This window comes from Homalodisca vitripennis, chromosome 6 (genome assembly GCF_021130785.1).
Source record: "Homalodisca vitripennis isolate AUS2020 chromosome 6, UT_GWSS_2.1, whole genome shotgun sequence".
NCBI lineage: Eukaryota > Metazoa > Arthropoda > Insecta > Hemiptera > Cicadellidae > Homalodisca > Homalodisca vitripennis.
Genome location: NC_060212.1, coordinates 98873233 through 98895974, shown reverse-complemented (window position 1 = coordinate 98895974; position 22742 = coordinate 98873233). Strand labels below are relative to the sequence as shown.

At 33.1% G+C, this 22742-nt stretch overlaps 1 protein-coding gene across 3 annotated transcripts in view; it reads right to left on the bottom strand.

The window, feature by feature from the left end:
• Window positions 1-1175: 1175 nt before the first annotated feature.
• Window positions 1176-22742, bottom strand: part of LOC124364631 (heterogeneous nuclear ribonucleoprotein L) — a 307173-nt gene continuing 285606 nt past the window's right edge. For 2 of the 3 annotated variants that reach the window (XM_046820249.1, XM_046820250.1), the window contains exons 7-15: window positions 18806-18883; window positions 16464-16523; window positions 9953-10076; window positions 8122-8353; window positions 7408-7529; window positions 6696-6846; window positions 5460-5568; window positions 3834-3929; window positions 1176-2536 (exon numbers count right to left, since the gene is read on the bottom strand). In XM_046820249.1, the coding sequence (XP_046676205.1) occupies window positions 2433-2536; window positions 3834-3929; window positions 5460-5568; window positions 6696-6846; window positions 7408-7529; window positions 8122-8353; window positions 9953-10076; window positions 16464-16523; window positions 18806-18883 (1076 nt within the window). In that variant the 3' untranslated portion in view covers window positions 1176-2432. The remainder of the gene's footprint in view (window positions 2537-3833; window positions 3930-5459; window positions 5569-6695; window positions 6847-7407; window positions 7530-8121; window positions 8354-9952; window positions 10077-16463; window positions 16524-18805; window positions 18884-22742) is intronic. The other variant, XM_046820251.1, reaches the window with a different exon arrangement.

Genomic DNA, 22742 nt, shown 5'->3' with positions numbered 1-22742 from the left:
CAATTTAAATTAACAATACAATTTTAAGTTTGTCAGCAAAATGGTTGGAGGAATTATAACATTAAAACAATATTATTTACTGATCGTCTATCAGTCTTAAAAACTTTAAATGCCCTATGATGACATTAAATGTTGTTATTTGCAATTATTAGCTCTCCATTACTATACAATAAGCCCTTCCCAAAGATGTAAAAAATACCATAAATGTATCAGTTTTGTTTGAAGAAAACATTTTTTGTTCTGCAACATTCTTATGAAATATCATTTCCAGTAGTGAGGATATTATTTTTTACTGTTTACCAACATCTCTATGGATGTTAACCATTTTCTTATGGCTTATTACCAATAATAAAATATAATTACTGAGCCGTTTCAGGATAAACTAATGAGATATCAGTGGTTTAGTTTTTAGTTTAATTTATTATTAACATTTATTCAATCGAACTTTGGCCCAATAGTTATGTATTGTCAAATAAATTGAGTAATGATTAAAAACGTGTTTATATAACAGTGTAAGATGAAACAGTGCAGTTGGCAACACTGGTTTTCTCAAAAGACATCCAACAGCCAGCTGCTTGAGTTATTCACATTACTGTTTGGTGTATTTATACCAAATCATGTTCCACTGATGGCTCAGTACTTTGTTAGTTTAGTATGTCAAATCCTAATTTTAACAAACAGAGTAGTGTGATTTATCATTTATAATATAATCCTAAACAATTCTGCATTCTTGGTACCTATATAAGATTTTCTATTGAAGGATATAGGATTAACTTTTCCTTGTGCATTTATAACAAAACTAGCACCTTAAAGGGATGGATAATAATTCTGAAGAAAGAAATTAACTGAAAATTGGTGTAAAACTTTAAGCAGAACTAATCTTTATAATTATATAAAAATTAAAATCGATGCAGAATCCAGTAACAGTAATATATAAAAATATATTAAACCAAATATGGTACGCAAACATAGTTTATTTACGTTTAAAGATAACAAAAGTAACCGTAAATCCCTGAGTTTTACGTTGATAATACTGCACGTAAACTTTGAACTAAAGGTAATACCAAGACAATCTACTGTAGGTACGGCCATGCTAACAGTAAGCGGTCGACACTAGCGCTAAGCGGTCCAAGGAATAGCCATGCGGGTCAATGAAATAATGAGAAGCATCCATATAAAGTCAAATCAATAACTCTATTTCTGTCATTCATACAAACACTCATTGGCCAACCCGTGCTGAGATCGGCTAACATCAAACATACAACTAAGGAGCATTCTTAATCGTAACACTAACATGACAGTCCACCTTCGTCAACAACAAAACTCAAAATAATCAAACATCGAAATTGTATAATAACTTTTTACAATAATGAATTGTTTAATAATACTGTACCGGAGGTGTTGTCATACAACTATAGAAACAAGGTAAGTGGTGGTACAGTATCACTCGATTGGTGTTGTATGCCAAAGTTTGTTGTCAGAGTTCTGGTTCCATCTATCGGTCTTGTACTTCAGTTGTTTCTCATCTTTACAAAGTCACTACTACATACTAGAGATTTTTAATCAATATAAACTATAATAGTTATATTATTTGGAAAAATTAAATTTAAATAATAAGAAGGAAGTTAATGTTAGAAATTATTTCCTATAAATTACTGTCTTTTAAATCTTAATGTTTATGTTAGGAATCAGCTGGGATGGGGCGAGTGAAACGGGTGATGTTTTAAGCGCTACACTGATATGTATTACGTTGCCATAACGTAACAGCTTCTTTAATGGAATAGTCGTATAAGTAAAGAAAATAAAAGAAACTAATATTCAAAGAAATGAAAACTGACTCTTAAACAATAAAATCAGAGAACTTCGATAGTAATAAAATAAATTACAAGAGATTCCTTATAACTGAATACCTTGACTTTAAATAGACAATTCAATTTTATTTCATAAACAAATTAATAATCTACAATTCAATGATTTAAATTATTCAAATCATGGCAGAAATCTCTTCGTTTTAGGTATATTTATTTGTAGAATTTGTGTCAAATAACTTACAATCTACAAAAAAAGACAGTAAAAACAATAAAATTCTAGTCTAAATCTAACATACATGGAATTTATCATCCGTTGTACAGATCGCAGTGGCAGTTTCTCTGTGCTCTGATTATGTTTTTTTTTTTTTTGTTATTAGGTTGACAGCAAATAAATTAGGTAACATCCACATTCCTAAACAATATAAAAAGAAATTCAACTTTAAATATGTATTACCATCATTGCAAATGATAGTGTTTTTTAATAAATATTTAAAACATAGAGTTAATACAATGGGTCAATTTAAAAAAATAAATAAAACAATACGATAGACTACAGTAGAGATGGGCTTATCATTAATAATTGACGTGTACGGAGAGAGAAACTGCCACCATGGAGAGAGCCTACTCGATCTTGTCCCCAGCGTCAGATTTCATTTGGTAGTTGAGGTTCACTGGGAAACGGTTCGATGAGAAACATAACTTCATCACGTATGGGAATTTTCCAGCTGAAACAAAACCAATGCTATCAATGTTTATCAATCCTGGTTCCAAGGCAAAGAATATTCAACACAATATTGTATTCACAAATCAAGTATCAAGTGACTCCGAAGCAAACATTTGTGGATAGGTGTTGACCAATTACAGGGAGATCATTTTAAACTTCACAACCAGTATCATAAGCACATTCACACTGAATGCTCTGTTATCAATATTTCATTAGTGCGAGTATAACTGAATCGTTTACCCAAGTTATGAGGCAATATACAAAAGTTTTGCTCCGATTCAGACAGTGATACCAAAATAGTGGTTCCACAATTCTGAACTCAATACAGATTCCTGCATTACTTGTAACAATATGTATAACATATATGTATTATAATAAGGTAAATGGCTTTATTTTGTTAAGGTTAAAGCAAATGTGGCCAGTAGGCGCAGCCAATTAGAAATTTCAGACCATCCTTAGCCTCGGTATAACATTTTAAGATATAAACAAATATATATTCTTGAAGAGGACATACTTATACAACTACAAAATTTGTGACACAAACAAAAATGGTCAAACGTGTCTGTGTGCCACCAAGCAGCGGATGTCCACGCTGAGACACTGTAGACAAGCAGAAACGCACAAACATAGGAACTGCAAACTAAGTGATATTTACAGAACACGATTATTTGGGTATCTATCTGCGTGTTTTCATACAAAAGATATATTTTTGCCATCAGTAATTTGCTTACCACCCACCGCTGTTCTTCAAGAATAGACAAGGCAAACTTACGACAATGCACAAAAATAAATATAAATAATACAAATTGAATGTCAAATATTATTCATAAAACAAACTATAGTAATTTTTTTTATTTGGTTATCAATCTATTTTTTTTTTTAGCAATTGGTAATTTGTGCAGCTACTGCTAATCAGCTATTGTTTCGATGCACAATCTTAAAGTACAAACTTTGTTATATAGCAAAGTAACATTTGAAAACATTACAGTAATTAATTATTGTATCTTTGAGTTTTTCCATACACAAAGTGACAGTGACAAATCCTTGGGGTGAAATTCAAGTTGGACACATCACTAGTCATGATATTGAGATTTCCAAGCACATTTTAAGCACTTAGATGCTACAATAAGTGGTTTTCATTTATGTAAAAGAGCTATGTCAATTTCACCCAAAAAACCAGCCAAAAAAAGCCAAAATTCTAACTTTAAAAATATAAGTACATTTTTGTAATTTTTAAAAACTGTTAAGGGTTTAAATATTATCTATTACAATAACGATATTTAATGGGTTCTACTCACAGGGATTCTTGACTGGAGCGTGGTTGCACAACATTAGTGCACGCAGCGCATTCTCCACACTGTCGAACTCTAACAAGCCTGAGGAACTACGATCACCTAAGAGGCAAACAAAAAAAACAATTAGGACAGGTAATGATGACAATTCATATTTTTTAATGTGAAATAGAAATTAAATATATGTCAAGCTGTGTGAAATACCCTACATAAATCTCTTCACCATTTTTCCGTATTAATATGCTTTATGACTAAATTTAGTGTAAAATCACAATTAGTTTGACACGTATTCTGATGTTTTTATTAGTATAGTAACGATGGTACTTGTCCAATGTATAATTAATTAACTGATAGCAAAAGTGAACCCACGGTCTGCTTGGTGCTACTAATAAACAGATTTGTACAGCCAAGTGAAGAGCAGCAAGTGCTTTGGTGCATTTTTATTCTCGCACACATACAACAACCCACTAGTATAATAGATGAAATAGCCTGAAACTCCTAAATAGATAGTTCTCTCACAATATTTGTAAGTTGAACGCTATTGCACATCATTTGCTAAATTAACAAATATACAAATTTATAACAGAATATCAATTATGACCATGTAACCAAGAATCAAGATTCTTTTATTGTTGTCTCACACAAAATTTGCATTGACAGTCAGGTTTGATAATATTAAGGTTATGTCATCTATTGAATTTCATATATATGTAAGTTTAAATTTATAATTGATATGTGTATTTTAAATACAGAGTCAGTGACATCATGTACTTTTCTGCTTATCAACCTTTTCAAGAAGGAAAGTAAGGTTTCCTATAAGACTGAAAGTGTAAAAAGTCTACTCTTAGTTAAAAAGTTGTGAAAAAACCTATGTTAACAATTATAGACCTATTTAACTTATTTCTACTCTCTCTAAAGTCTATGAGAAAATTGTTGTAGAGATTGCTGGAGCACTGTGCAAAAAATAACCTGCTTAACAATTACCAGCATGGCTTCACCACTGGAAAATCAACACGGCAATTCTGCATGACCTAAGAAAGGCATTTGATTGCTTAAGTCATAAACTTAACCTTGACAAATTGTCACATTGGAGTACGAAAACTGCATAAAAATAGTTTGAAAGCTTTATGGAGGGTCGAAAAGAGAATAGTAGAACTGAAGCACACTCACAATGGTACCACTGAAAAATATGATGAAAACCCCTCTCAATCCAAAGGGGAGTGCCCCAAGGATCAGTGTCAGGACCAGCATTTTTTATTTTATTTCTCGAAGACATGCCTCAGTATATGAGAGATTAACTCCCTTAATGTATGCCTACCATACAACTCTGCTACTGAATGGACAATCATCAGACGACATGTAAGTGTGTCATCCTGTGTTGCCTTAAATATGGCATATAAATACTGCAATGTGAATAAATAGGTTACAAACCCAGTCAGATAGCATTTGGAAGATGAGCTCTCAAGTTCAAATTATTTTTTATTTACAAATGGAGGCACATTAAAGTTCCTGGACCTAACTATAGATTACATGACGTAGATATCACATATAGATACCCTAAAGAAAACTGTATAGTAGCCTATATAAGATGAAACAAATCAAATCCCTCAGCATCATATTCAATTAATTTACCTTTCATAGGAAACAGCTGAACATTTGGTCTGAGGTCACACTTTTCCTCAAACAAGTCTTTGAGTGTCTCTTCTGTGATGTTGGGGGGTGTGTTGAAGAAATGCAACACCTGCAACAATGTAACAACACAACATGAATGATTATAGTCATACAGTGAGTACAGCTGAATGGCTGCAGTGTAATATTTTTTCCACAAAAATCAATATGAACCATCTGTCAACATCAAATTTAACCAAAACCCAAATTTATAAGTTGTATAATTTTCTATGTCACAGAATTAATGTTTTTTTTTATTTTAGAAGATGACAGATCCATCTTGGAACAAAATAATGTCACACAATATATTTCTATCAAGTACTGTATCAACTTTCCCAATTACAACAGCTATAACTCGTACAAGTTATATCAGAGAAAACTTGTTTAGTTACAGAATTACAAATAACTGGGAATGAATACATCTCAATTATAAGATTATGGAATCACTATGAATATTTCTTTAGACATTCCTTCACTACCTTCACCTCTAGAGATGAGCTACACTTTTGTGCCACATTATTATAGTCTTTCCCATCCAAAAACGGATGGAAAGCAAATAGCTTGAACTCAGAATGATGGACAAAATAAAAACATGAGACCTGGTTGAGAGGTCTCAGAGGTACAATATCAAAGCTAATAATTTAATTGTTCCACCATGTACTGTCGGAGTAATGCAATAGGTCTCCAGTCTTGGGCTAACTAGGACATCTATCACTACCAACGAGGAGCTATATGATTTTCTTTAGTTGGAACAAGATAACTATCATAACTGCCGAAACCTTGATCCATACGAGTTCAGTGAATTACATAAGGTAGCATTATAGATACATGTGTCCTTCCTCCATTATTCCTTTCCCTTTTCTGTTCACTAGAGTTTACTTTCCAAACAACTCTCATACAATCTATGGAGAATGGTTGGATATATGGAGATAAGACTATTAATTTTTAGCTTAATTCTACAAAAAGATTTTAATAAAAAAAAAAACATAACAAAACAACACTGTACAATGAGTACTATGTTATTATTATGGCAAAATAAGTGGTTTATATGCAAATACTATTTAAAATACTGACTCTTTTTTCCTCACTGTCTGCTTTGTTTTAACATTGTTTTTCTGCTGAGGGTAATTAGTAATTCCAAAAATTAATGCTGTATTATGGTTAACCAACAGGATTAATTACCAACAAATTTCAACAAACCTTTGAGGGTCCCTGTATTCTGTTTTTGCTTGCCATTGTAGGATTGATGAATCGGTTATTCTTGCTGCCCATGAAGTCTTTAAACGAGAGACTGTTGTCTGGCAAGTTGTACGGTTGCGCGACATCACTGAGGAAAGCTTGCTTTGAGAACCTGCACAACATCACACTAATGTTAGACAGATGCAGCATTACTTGGCTCAACAATCTGATTTAACAAATAATGAATACTCTTTGACAGGTTTTTACTCAACTCTAGACGTGCCACGCAAACTTGCAGTAATGTAGGGTACCTGTTAATGAGATTTAGCTTATTTCAACTACAAGCAATGCTCCAAATGTAACATATTAAACATCATTATCTCACAAAGAGACAACATTTTTAATGCTTCAAACATTATGTTCAACTTTGTTTTTCACTGCTGAATTCCATTATATACCTAACTTTGAATACATTAAAGAATAATCCAAAATATATCTTTAATACGTGATTACAACGCAAAATCAGTAATTGCATAATATGATAAAATTAAAACCATCAATTCCGTAAAATTATGGAATCCACGCTCCAAGTGCTAAATGCTGATGTTCGAGAATTTTAATTCTTCCTCTTTGCAAACATATAAATTTTATCACAAAAAAAAATTGACTGCTTAAAAATGTACTGAACAATTAATCTACTGTGTTAAGACATTTTGTATTCAATGTTTCTTACCCTAACTGAATCTGCATATCACCGACTGATGTGTTATTCAAGTTTGAAATGCAGCGCTCCACTGATATTGTGTCACCCATCTGAATCATGGCACACCCTTCTTTTGTCTTCAGAAACTTTATCTGTAAAGTTAAAACAACATTTATGTTTAAATATGTTGTATTAATACAACTTTATAGTTTAGAAAAAAAATAGGGAGGTTCCCAAAATAAACTAATATTAATTTTTATAAATGCTATTTAATTTTTTTCTTTCAAACGATCTTATCCGCATGAAAATACCATCCAACACAGTGGATAGTCTGTAGAATCAGTGACTCTATTGTATTCAAAACATGTTTCTTTTATTAATCGACATAACCATTTTTTAAACGAGAAAACCATTTTAGTTTATCCATTAGTATCATTCTTGAAGGCTGGTTTTTAGCATTTAAATTGTTTGAGTAAAGTTTTTTACTGATCAGTAAGCAAACTTTTACTTGGTCACTTTAACTTGCAATCCTAAAAAGTAGAGAAAACAAAACATCACTGGTAAAACAATTACTACAGGTGTACAGAACAAGCTAGGTTAAGCATTTAACCAGCAATGAGTTATGCTATCCATGCGTAGTGGTAAAATTATGTATTACACAAGCCCTAACTCTAACAGCATTGTTCTGGTTTCTCTTAGATAAGTACCCCCTTCTATATTCATAACAGATATCTATTACCTTACCTTAATAACGTTGCCATACAGACAGAATATGTTGAACAGTTTGTCAGGATTGACTTTGTCCTTGTCCAGACCATAGACCATCATCACACAGCCACCCCCGGTCTGTGTTCCGTTTGGGGGTCCTGTGGGGGTCAACAGGCCGTAGCCAGGACCCCGGGGGGTGGGAGGTCCAGGGTGCATGGGGTCCCCTCGTCCACCTGGTCCCATGTAACGTCTGTTCCCATTTACAAATCTGTAAACAATAAATTATTTACGTTGAGACATACTTCAAATTATGGCCAGAACAAAACGTCTTAACTAACATAAGCTGAGCAAGTGATGGATTACAATTCCCTGAATGCTTGCTATGGATATTACAAGCTTTTGATTTCTTATTACCTTCCAAGTCTTTTATAAAAACAAGATTAAATTCACTTGATATAAAACCAATATAAAACAAAATTACCAAAAGATCACAGTGAGCACTTGAAAAAGTTTGTTAAAAATCCGTTACCTAATTATTCAACAAAACAACATAAATATTGAAAATCTGTAACAAAAGAAAGCATTACTTATTTAATTATATAGTTGGTTAAGTTTTATATAGTAGATTAGTTGAGTAATAATATTTACATGTATTTCTTACTTTAACAAACTTATATTTGTAACTATGAACTCTGTATTCTGAATACAACTTAAGGTGCTAGTACACCAAAATTACTCTCTATCATGATTAGTAAATTACATTGTAAAATATAAAGAATTATGTTTACCAAGATATGATTTATGAGTAAATTCACAAGTAAAACACAAACCATAATACAAAAGGAAAATAAAATAGTAACATCCCTCAAATAAAATAACAAAATTACAGACCAACATTATTACACAAAAATTGAATTTTCAAATGCAACAAATACACAAAGATGTAAAAAAAGGCTAATATTGTGATCCAGGGAAGTTTCCAGTGGCTAGTGTCCACAGGACTCCCGCAGGTAGGTACTCAACAGAAGGACCCTTCAGACATTGTCAATCATCAATGAAAGTATTCCATTTGGCATCCTGTATTAGAATTGAGTGCTACTCCAAAAGTAGAAATTATTATTGACAAATAATTAGACAGACAGCTTTAAGACTTATAATCGTTTAAAGTGGTTGGTTTCATATAATCTTAGATCCTCAATATCCTTTCTGTTTCACTTGTACTTTAGGGAACAAAAGGAGGTACAATGAAATATGCTCAGGGAGGAAGAACAGTTAAGATATAGAGAAAAACTGTTAAACAAACAAACTTTGAACTCTATGCACTGGAGTGATCACGATTATACATCATAAACCTAAACCGTTATTAAAATCAAATTTACATAACAAATAAATGCTGATGCTTAAATCTGGAAAACCGTTTGTTCAATTAGCTGATTACCTTCTACCACTTGTTCACTCTGAATATTCAAAGTGTTTGTTTCCCCTAATAGTTACATTTCTTCCATATTGCTTCTCATTTTTACCACTTTCATAAATTCATTTAAAACATTTAACAACGCATATAACTGTGTACATTTGTGTATTTATAACTAACAAATTATTTAATATTTCTAAGAGTCCTTACAAATTTCCTCAACGATTCAACAAAACCGAATACAAATATGCCAATAGACTTTCCCTTTCACGATAATATGCATTGAGGAAGTGGAAAGACAACACTCTACTATCAAGTAAATATTACTCAACGCAAGTCCACCAACTTTGCAATTAAATTGTTTTGAAGTAAAGCAAATTTTCAAAATGTTGTTTTATTTTATTTAGTGGTTACTAGTATTTACGTTATGTATACTTTCTGATTAGTACTCACCCTCCCTCCATAGGAGGCGGAGGGAAGCGATCATTGTAGTGGTCGTAGCCGGGCTCACTGTTGTAGTTGTCGTCATACTGGTCCATGTAACCGCCATGGCCGCCACCCCTCAGTCTGTCACCTCCTGCAAATAACATGCCACTTAGCTACCTCCAAGTTACAGGTATAAATAAATTAAAAAGATAATCAAAGGACCTATGTTACAAGGATAAAACGGTTGAAAAACTCCACACAAACAGTTCACCCCTCTCCTATAAGACACTTGAGAATATTTCAAAGATAACTACAACCATTTAAGATGTATATGTTTCAAAGAATGTTACAGTAATAGTCAGAAAGCATTTATGAACATAGCACGTAAAAATAGGTCATCCATTTTCTTTAAAATAAAATACACTTTGAATTACAGAGTAATTAGCAAACTGAATTGTACTGGAATGAATAACACCATTCAAACATTAATGTTTTGAAAGAAATCTTCTACATAGATTATACTCTTGTCTAAAACATAATTAACTGTCTTCTCATCTCAAAGCGATGCCAATCTATCATCTACATTACAAGAGTACATGCAATACACAACAGCAGCTGTCACTTGCTCATGAGCTGCCTTCAGGCTACTATCGATAGACTGTGATCAACCACAGTGCTGCTGTCTTATATAAAACATAATTAACTGTCTTGTCATCCTAAAATCTACAATACAAGAGTACATGCAATACACAAGAGCAGTTGTCACTTGCTCATGAGCTGCCTTCAGGCTACTATCGATAGACTGTGATCAACCACAGTGCTGCTGTCTTATATAAAACATAATTAACTGTCTTGTCATCCTAAAATCTACAATACAAGAGTACATGCAATACACAAGAGCAGTTGTCACTTGCTCATAAACTGCCTTCAGGCTACTATCGATAAGACTGTGATCAACCACAGTGCTGCTGTCTTATATTAAACATAATTAACTGTCTTGTCATCCTAAAATCTACATTACAAGAGTACATGCAATACACAAGAGCAGCTGTCTTATATAAAATATAATTAACTGTCTTGTCATCCTAAAGTGATACCAATTGTAACATCTACATTACAAGATTAAATGCAATACACAAGAGCAGCTATCACTTAAATCCGACTCAATAACATCAGTCACCGACTCTTGGTGTAGGAGTCGTGATGTGGTCAGACATGACGTTGCACACGCTAGTGGGAGAGAACATTGTCTCCAGAAGTATAGTCAAGTGACTCTTGTCCTCAAATTACCTACTCTATGCCTCCGACTCAATCACATCAGTCACCGACTCTTGGTGAAGGGGTCGTGATGTGGTCAACATGATGTTGCACACGCTAGTAGGAGAGGACATTGTCTCCAGAAGTATAGTCAAGTGACTCTTGTGCTCAAATTACCTACTCTATGCCTCCGACTCAATCACATCAGTCACCGACTCTTGGTGTAGGAGTCGTGATGTGGTCAGACATGACGTTGCACACGCTAGTGGGAGAGAACATTGTCTCCAGAAGTACAGTCAAGTGACTCTTGTCCCTCTCTAATGACCTACTCTACGGCTCCGACTCATAATCACCTCCTCACCCACCCTCATTCCATTCCTCTTTCATTTGCTCCACAAAAGTGTGCCAAACTACTTCCAACTACCATATTTGCTCAGTTACAAGTGAAAGTTTGTTCTTAAATAGCATATAAACTGGAATCTATAAATCACTTATGCTAATTATCAAATCCATATGTTTTCAACCTTTTACACATATTATATTGTATATTATAACCAATACTCTTTAAGTGCATTAAAATCACTTCAGTATTTAATTTTAATTATTTATTTCTAAACATCATGTACATGACTGATGACTTGTTAATCAAGGCTGTATATTATTTTACTGAATGTACCTAAAACACTATAATACTGAACATACTAAAACACTATAATACTGAACTTTACTTTCTTTATTTGTCATTATTTAATATATGAAAAAATAACTTAATTATAAAATTGTAATATTACTCAAATAACAGAAATAATAAAATTCACTCAAAATAAAATTCAAATAACTAAGTAATTAAATTTGTATTACTGGTTGTTATAGTTATTATCTATAGTATTTTATTAAGTGTAAGTTATTGAGTATTTTTTTACATAAAAAAAATTATTAAAATGTTATATTATAAATCATTTAGGTTAATTAATTTCATATTAGTTACAGGCTTCACAAACAACATATATTAATTAAAAACAAGATCTAATGAATTACAAAAAAATATATAATGTAATTAAATCAAGTTGAATTAAGTAAAGAAAACACTTAAATATAAAATAATTGTTAAAAAATGGCTACAGTATATTTTTTAATAGATATTAGACTCAATGGAGTATATAGTTACGTAATGCTATCTTACTAATAGTAGGAATCTATAACATTTTTGTCATTAAACGTTATTTAATTTGGAGATTAAATTAATTTTAGTCTTTTTATAGTAAAACAAAAAAAAAAACTCTATTTTACCATATGTAACCTGTGAAAATATTTAGCACTTTTAAAACATTAGATAAAGCTACTACTATGAAGTAAGTATACAGTGGTGTGTTTAGCAGCATTAATGTATAACAAATCATTATGAAAAAAATATCTTTTTTCCAGAACATGTTGAAGGGTTACAGTGACAGTGGACAGGCTGGGGAGGAGATGGCTATGTTTTGTTTCCATCACTCCACGAGGCAGGCTTTGGACCACAGAGCGGAGAACAGAACGTCACCAGACAAATGTTCCAGTTTCTTTAAGCTGTTCTACTCAAAGCAAATGGAGTGAGAGCTGGTATCTCCTGGAGGTTTACTTTAATTACTAACCTCTCTCTCTCCCTCTCGTGCTACAATTTTATTTAATAGAGCATTGAGTCACTCTACTTGGGCTAATGGTGCATTTTATTTTACTCCGTAAACTTCTGCTGCTAATTCTCCCAACTCATCCTGCTTTTACTATGTAATATAACTAATAACCTAGGACCCCCCTCCTCTCCTTGAGTAGTCACTACTGACTACGACACTGTTTTAGCAGCAATAAAATGTCATGTACACAACCTCACTTTGTAAAAATAATAAACATTAACAATCAGCTTTTGTTTATTGTTCATTGTATCCAATGTGTGCTAAATCAATATTTTATTTGATCAACTACATTTCTGGTAGTATAATGATTACAATATATAGTACATTTGTATTGAATCAATAAAACAACTTAAAACATCAAGTCAAGCTTCAGATACTTATTCTAGAACTTAATCAATATGATACCAAACTCTATAAAATATTTTAATATTTTACCATTGATATTTTTTATAATTTTTAAATTAAAAGCTGACAGATTAAATGAATGTTAAAATTCAATTGCATACTTTACAGGCTGAAGTGTTTAAAATAAATTTTCATATAAATTGTGCAAGAGTTTAAATATATTTATTTAGCATTATTTGTCTATCGACACCTTGTTCCTATTGAGGTTACATACTTGTAACAACATCATTAAACATCTGAGTAGTTATAATAACACTGTCTTAACCCTTTTAGTGACGTACCAAATAATCAACAGTCACTAGGAAGAGTGACGGAGTGCTTAACACTGGTACTACTGAAAGATGCCAGGTCTGTTTTGTATGTTTTGCACAGTTTTCTGAAACGCTTGTAGCAACTGTTAATATTAAGATAATTTACAAAAATTACCTTACATTTTGCTATCACTGTATTCAGTTTATCTTTATACTTTTGTACCTACAATTTTTTCAATTATTTCTTATATATGAAAATTTAAACTTTTTAGATGCACAATAAAAATAACACCACAAGAAAAACCTCTATGTTATATGCCTTACTGGGTTTTATAATAAGATCATCCATTAACTGGGAAACCAAGCATTCTGTAGTACACAATTCAATGCTTGTACAACAAGATATACCTCTATGTTATATGCCCTACTGGGTTTTACAACAATATCAGCCATTAGCTAGGAAACCAAGCATTCTGTAGTACACAATTCAATGCTTGTACAACAAGATATACCTCTATGTTATATGCCCTACTGGGTTTTACAACAATATCAGCCATTAGCTAGGAAACCAAGCATTCTGTAGTACACAATTCAATGCTTGTACAACAAGATATACCTCTATGTTATATGCCCTACTGGGTTTTACAACAATATCAGCCATTAGCTAGGAAACCAAGCATTCTGTAGTACACAATTCAATGCTTGTACAACAAGATATACCTCTATGTTATATGCCCTACTGGGTTTTACAACAATATCAGCCATTAGCTAGGAAACCAAGCATTCTGTAGTACACAATTCAATGCTTGTACAACAAGATATACCTCTATGTTATATGCCCTACTGGGTTTTACAACAATATCAGCCATTAGCTAGGAAACCAAACATTCTGTAGTACACAATTCAATGCTTGTACAACAAGATATACCTCTATGTTATATGCCCTACTGGGTTTTACAACAATATCAGCCATTAGCTAGGAAACCAAGCATTCTGTAGTACACAATTCAATGCTTGTACAACAAGATATACCTCTATGTTATATGCCCTACTGGGTTTTACAACAATATCAGCCATTAGCTAGGAAACCAAGCATTCTGTAGTACACATTTCAATGCTTTACACTGCTTCATGATCAGGTATGAGATTAAAACAGTAAATTGTTATTGGGATAAAAATTAATTTTAAAGTTAAAACTAATCAACAACAAATATTATACAAATATATGTATATATATATATATATATGTGTGTAATATGTATATAAAATGTTGCAACAATTTACAATCATATTTTTAATTGAAACAGACAAAAAAGTTTTTCTATTACTTTAATCTGGTTCTTAATAGTTATGGTTTGAACTTATCAACAAAAAGCGCAAGAGAAAATAACAAAGGCAAAGTCATTACTAGAGTTGGGCACAGTAAATAAGCAGAGTAAACTATTAAGTTAGGGATGTTAAGTTCCCACAGAAACAATGGGCAAGTCTGGAGGCAATGTGGGGTAGTGGGGTGAGGAGGTGGACAAAGGGTTGAGACCTCCCTGTCTCTGGCATAGAACTTGCCCTATGCTCAGGTCTTGTGCCATTATTAGAGTTAGGCACAGTAAATAAGCAGAGTAAACTATTAAGTTAGGGATGTTAAGTTCCCACAGAAACAATAGGCAAGTCTGGAGGCAATGTGGGGTAGTGGGGTGAGGAGGTGGACAAAGGGTTGAGACCTCCCTGTCTCTGGCATAGAACTTGCCCTATGCTCAGGTTTTGTGCCATTATTAGAGTTAGGCACAGTAAATAAACAGAGTAAACTATTAAGTTATTGATGTTAAGTTCCCACAAAAACAATGGTCAGGTCTGGAGGCGATGTGGGGTAGTGGGGTGAGGAGGTGGACAAAGGGTTGAGACTTCCCTGTGTCTGGCTGCAACTAGTTATACCCTCAGGTCTTGTGCAGTATTGATGACTTCGGGATATGGTAATCAACATGACCAGAGAGGAAAATCCGCCATTGATGGAGATTAATGATAATGTCAACTAAAACAAAAGAGGAAAAACGATGTTGTTTATTCAAGGGCTGTGTAACAAGTGGTAGAATGTGGTCCAACTGCCACTGACCAGCCGAGGAACAGGAAGTAGTAAATGTGAAATGACAGGAATATCTTACGGCTTGCTCGGGTGCCAAGTGGTTTGATTGTGAGTGCACATGATTAGGTAGGTAGCCACTACGCTGACTACCAGCAGGTTTTGGCAGTGTCTCTTCTGATTCACCCTCTACCTGCCAAATATATCTGACATGGCCACCAAGGGAACTTCACCACCTTGGCAATCGTGTCAGAATTTTTAGTTACAACCGAACACGTCGGCAGAATTGATAAGCAGACACTACATTTATTGCTCGTTACATAATGTACAAAGACAGAATTAACAATTTTTAAATATGCCACTACAGTACAAATAACATTTTAATAAATAACATGCACAATGTATACTTGAGTCAGTCGGTTCTGTCAGTCATGAAACTCGTAACATATGTTATGAGTACACTTTCAACATACCACTTTTAAGCCAGAAAATCCCATGAAATTTTTTCAAATAATTTGTATTACTAAAATGTTTTTTTAATACATCATGCATGCAAAACAATGCTGTGCAAATTAAAATAAATTACTTATCAAGTGGTTACACTAAATTCAAATTGGTGTTATATTCTACAGAACATGAATAGTTTATTTAGCTTAGTTAATTTTTAAACACACTAATTTTGTCTCCTTGTGAATTTTAATAGTCGTATATTTCATGAAATCAGATGTTTTTTTAATTAAAACGTGACTCTGCTTCTTATTTGACCCGAGAACAGTGACAGATATGTACTTTGAAGGGAAAGAATTTGACAATAAAATGAGAAAGACAGCAATAGAAGGCTTATCCAAATACCCAGCACCGTGAATGTTTATTGTTCTTACCAAATGAGTTGCTAAATGGAGGCTTTTGACCTTTAATGTTATTGTTCGGACGGCCGCCATCTTGAAACAAAATAATGTCAATGTAATTATATGAGATTTCACAGAACACAGAGTTCATAATCATGCAGTTGAGAGGTACGGTAATGTAACTTACTTGTGTAAGGTTGTGTCATACAATAACAATACAGCACTTAGATTGTAGGCTAACAAGTAATGATACAAAGATGAATTACTGTGTTTGTATAGCATTAAAGGTCATTGCTGGAACACAAAGAGCCTTTCCACAAGAGAATACTGGGGTCGCTCGAGTGTTACTTTCAAGGTTTATGACATAATTAATTCTTGTTGCCTCAACTTTTCTGAGATGCCGAAACCAAACTTCTCTTTTAGACATTGTAAATTTCCTGCAACTCAGATTATGATTTCTAAATGCAATGTCTTTTGTAGGAGTTCTCCATTTTCATTTACTTTGATGAATTCTATTATTACGTTGCAATTACTTCTAAAGAAACAAGATCATTTATTTTTCGGAATGAATTAAAATAATATGATAAAACCATATACCACATACTACTCTGCACAAGGGACTAAGCACCTAAATATATTAAGAATGAACAAAACAGTGTGAAGTAACAGTGAGTCTATGTATAATTATGGGCCTCTCCTTCATATGCAAAATGTAATGAATAAACAATGTGATATACGACATGAAACAGCTACGAGAAATGTTGCGGAGTCTGCCATTGTGTCCTGCACAAACCTGCCCCCCGACCTCTGGCTTGCATCCATCATAGATGAGTTTACTCTACACTTTACACCATGTTACCACTCTCAACATTTCCACACAACTACAATTACATAAGTCGACCTTACTACTTGGCATATATTACACAATTTCAGGAGCTGACTGTAGTTAAACAACCTTCAGTTGTATCCCATAACAATAATGTTAAACTTGGGCACTTTCACACCCTTATTGCTGATCGTAGGGTTACGGAGATATCTCATTTTTATATTTTATTAACGCATCCAAGCGCTATTTAGTTTTTATTTTGTAAAGTTCATACTTTTTTAATGTTTTAACAATGAAGTACAAAAAGTTAGAGATTTTTTTCTGAATAGCCAATAAAAATATTTAAGCGTTTGGATGAATATTAATTATACCTCCCAAAAATATTACATTAATTCAATCACCCAAAATAATGATACAAAATGCAAAAGTTTAACATTTTTCTTGTGGGGCTAAAGTAAAATTGCCACAACTACCGCAAGATTTTTATGTAAAAAAAATTATTTATCAAATGTGGGCTCCTTATAGAATACACAGTATTTATTATAGCTTCCTATTAATTTGTAGTTTATGTGCAATGTTTTTTTTGCAGCTAATGTAAATAAATAATTTGCATTGACGTACAATGACATATTATACTTCAATTACAATGCTTCTACCACTAAACAAATGTTGCTTGTTTATAAAACATTTACTTAAAAGTATCTGTGGCATGTCTAGGTTTAGATCTTTAACAACAAATAGCAGATCGTTCTTAAGACTACAAAAAAACTTCAAAATAAATTATGGACAAAAAATTGTGTATTCATATCAGATATATATATCTCCAGAGGAAATAAATACTTCAACGTTTGATTATGAATTAAAATTCCTTTTTATGATACTCTAGTATCTAAGAGCAATGAAATAAAAGTATGTATCCGCTGAATATAGACTTAAGGGCAAACATTATTCATTGTAGGAATATGTCTATAACTATTGTTAATCAATAACATCCGTTTATCACAGAAAGCTGGCATTAGTGTGTCAGTAATAGGAACACTGCGGTGTAGAAGTAAATTAACGTTTCATTGGTAACTTTAACAATAGAAACCATATTATTTGTATCAGAAATTGTTAAATAATTCAAATACAGTAAGAGAAAAACCTCTAGAGACCAGCGTTCATCTTATATTGAGGAGAAGAAAGAAGTCTGAATGATCACTAGATGTCATTGGAAAAATATTGGAAATGTTCACAGTTAAGATTGGTTTATCAACATCATACACATTGGATCCCACGGTATTTATATTAAAAAATTGTTTTTTACTTTAGCAATGTGATGTGTATTAAAATGATTCACATTATTTCAGGCCACACCAGAACGGCAGAGATGAAAGAGTTGTTCTTGGGGACGGTTCCAACTTCTAAATAGTTTTGAACTCCATCTATATTACTACAGATTTTTACTTTTACATTTAATTAAATTACCAACAAATTAGTTTTACTTATAAATAATATTTTTAGCAGATCTATTCAAATACATAAAATCTCTTAATTACAAGATACTCACGGTAGGGTTGAGGTCCAGCACTGAACCTCGGATCTGCCAGGAGAGGTGCAGGTCTGTTGGCTGAGTCCTGGGCTTTACCTGCAAGTAGAACACAGGGTCACACACGTCGCAAGCAAGGGTGAAACTTAAAGTTCTGTCATTGCACTTTGAAATCCGTGAACTGAATTTCAATTTCGTCAAAGCACAAAACGCCAAACTAGACCTAAATGTTGGTGATAATGAAATTTTGCTTTAGCAAAACTTTAGCAACAAGTAATTTAATTTTAAAATTAAAAATTAAAAAAAGACTTGGCAAAAGAAAATTGCTTTCAAACTTCAATTTATTTCCAAGACTTAATTTATGATGTGAAAACTAAGACATCTGTCTGTAATGTACAAAAATCTATACCAGTAATGAATTAAAACTTAATTTATCTTTTAGAATTGTGTACATATATTATATAAAGCCCCACTGACTAACTTTTACTATTTTAAATTCATTTTTTAATCTATATGGACACACCAGCAGTACAGCAAGGCATTGCTCACATTATCTGAACAGTTAAGTATTAAATCAGATGTTTTTTGACCTGCTTCATTGATTCTGAGGTTATTAAATATGTATCTAGTAAATACAGTTTCCTGGTGTTGTGTTATATGCAGAGAATGATACTGCAACACTTCTGGTTTTTATATTGTTAATGATCTAGGATGTGTTACTTTGGGTCTGATCGCAGATTCTTGTCCTGTGTGTAACTGTACCAATTTTTAGGACCACGTATGTTGCACTCTACCGATTTGTTTTCTTTGATTCGATTTGATAAAATCCAAGCTCAATCCTGTGGACCTGACAAAATGTGGCTAACCTTCCATGGTATTGTTGTCACACCCAGAGGCTACATGATGACGGGACATGGTCACATTACCTGCGTCAGACTACTTGCATCAAGTTACCTGCTTGACTGCTGGCCTGTGTCAATGAGCTTACATGCTGTCACATACACTCATTTAATTAAGATTGTCCACTCCCTGAGAGGGTTTACTTCCGGTCGGACCTACACTGGGTACAGCAAAAACTGTTGTGTCACTTAAATCTGGGCAACCCTATGAATGTCCAGGAGCGGCACATCCCTAACCATAAATGGCGAGATATGTAGCACGGGTGGATCGATAGGTCTGATCTACTGCGGGAATGACTGTTGGAGTTGGTAGGTTCCTAAGTGGCCAGTGTTGCAGACATAAGAACTACCTTGACATTCAGTGAATTTAATGTCAGCAATATCATGTTGATCATGTAGCACAAAGTCTATATCTTGATTTAACTAATGAACTCCATCTAATCATAGATGGGTGTACTCGTTCATATATTTTGCACTGAAATTAATATCCAAAACCCTTCCTCATAGATCTCAACAGGAGGCGGCCCCTACCTCCAACCTCACTCATCCAAAATATCACTCCCGAAGCAGCACACAGGTCCTTCTAAGGACTAAGTGCAATTTCTCAGGTTCATGTTTTAACAGGACAAAATCGAAAAAAAATTTCAACAATCACCATCTGCTTCAACTTGTCAAGACCTCAACAATCTTATATAGAATAATGCTTTATTGTACATTCCAGGCTTTAGTACCAACTTTTCACAGTTGCATTATTTACTATAATAAATCATAACATAATTTATTGTAATAAAAACCAACATGCCTTGCCTATAAAACTACAATATGGTAATAACGGAGGAGAAAATTGATTAGGTAAAATGTTACAAACGACGCATGTAACAAGTGGGGGGAGGGGGTTCTCTGTTAACTACCATGTGCCATGCAATCCGACCCACCTTCAATATCCATTAATATCTGACTGTAATCATTACCACTTATGTGAGAAACACATCTCCCCACTCTCTACGAAATAATAGAGATTTTACACAAACATTTATTCGTTAGTAAAATAACAATTAATTGGTGATTAATTATCAGCAAGATAAATGATCAGATGTTTTTGCTTTATTGTAAGGAGTTTCCATGCTCGGCTCGAGTTGGATTAATTGACAAATGTGTGGAATGAGTTGTAACCTACCTCTCATTATTTGTTATAATCCCCCCTACTCCACCCCCTCCCATTCTCATCGCCAACTCTACCACATTATCTTAAGCTTCCTTTGAGTCCACAGGCGCCCCCCCGTAATGGTAAACAACTACCTGTTCTCTCCGAAATGAGTTTAGTTATTTACACTTCATTACATGCCGTACTGGCATTCTGCTCCACCCTTGAACCTACACTTAAAAACTGTACTCATAGATTTCAAAATATCCAAACCGTTATTTAGTGCTTTTCATCACCACAATTTCTAAATTTCTACACATAACGTAGTTATGGTGGGGAGGGTTAATTCAATGTGAATGTTGAGTTCAGTTCCATTTCATTTTCCTCTTATTGAAGCATCTGAAATTAATACTCACTGGATTAACACTTTCCACCATAGCTATGTTATGTGTTAACTCGGTTGTTCTGCCATGCTTTGGGATCATGTCTAAATCATCGTACTGCACCTGATGAGACAATAAGAACATCTAGATTATACTTGATTTTGTAGTCTACATGTCTCTGATATCAAAACATTGCAAAGAGTTCATTCTGAACTCCTTTTTTTATCTCATGAGGCAGGTGTTGACTCCAGATTCCAGGAGTCAAGTCTGCTACAGTAACACTTATGTCTGCTACAGATTTCAGACGCTGCACTAAGCGGAAGATGAAATGATGCTGAACTCAACATTCACATTCCAAATTTAACATTCTAATGTTGCTAAATTCCGTTTTTGCATCGTAAAACCTACGGAAATCTTATTCTTAATATTTTGAATATAGATGGAAAAGTTAGCAATTTTCTTTAATATTAATTAAGGTTTACTGATGCTCGTTATGATTCACTCGTTAAAATACATTGGAACATTAACATTTATCGATATGGATTAAATTTTACCAATGTTTTAAATTCATTAATATACTAAAAATATATGAACAAGCCATTCCTTTAACTATTTGTTACTATTTTAAATGAGAAAATGGAGTAGTATAGAAAAAAATAAACAACGAAGTAAGTTTTAACTCCTGATCTAATGTATGCATGTATGTATCCTTCCAACTTGTAATTAGTAAATGTGTATTTAGAAAAAAAATGTTAAGAAAAGGTATATTTCACATGAAGTGCACATGCAACACAATAGATATTTTCACTGTACATAAGAATATTTCTCTCGCTCACAACAAAGACAACCAAATTCACCAACTTGCCTCAAAACAGTATCAATCACAACTGTAGAGATCTCAATTTCTCCAGACCTGCTCTTTGCCCTTACCAAGTTCTGAAAGCCCAATCGGTCTGAGACAAAGATATTTATGGTACTTTACACTTTTGCCAACAAAATTACGAGCTTGTTTACGACAAAGTTGTAAAACTGCTCACTGCTTTGGAGATACTTTGTGTTTGCTTTCCTCAACTTGTGACACTGAATTTAGCAATAACTACCATGTACTACGCTGTATTCAAGAAAACAACTGAAAAGGAAAGCATTAATTTCAGCCTCTTCAGTGTCATATTGTATTTGATTTCAAAGTCAAGATTGGAAAAAGTCTTATAATATTTTAATTTTTTTGTCTCTAGTTTCGAGATCTAAAAACGAAAAATGTAAAAGCTGTTCAATTACGTGAAAACTTGAACAATGAACTAACCACATGATGCAAGCAGTTTCAGCTCTGAATTAATCACAATTGTTGTACGGGATATTGAATCTCAATTTAGATACAAATCGTCTCTTTCTTTCTACACATTTTTGGCTGCTTTAAAAAAATGTACATTAATAAGTTTTTTTTGTTATTTTACTTACCTTTAAACTTATGTACAACAAAATAGACTGTGCTTTTTTGCCAAGGAATTGGTGGTACATGAATGTAATTTAGT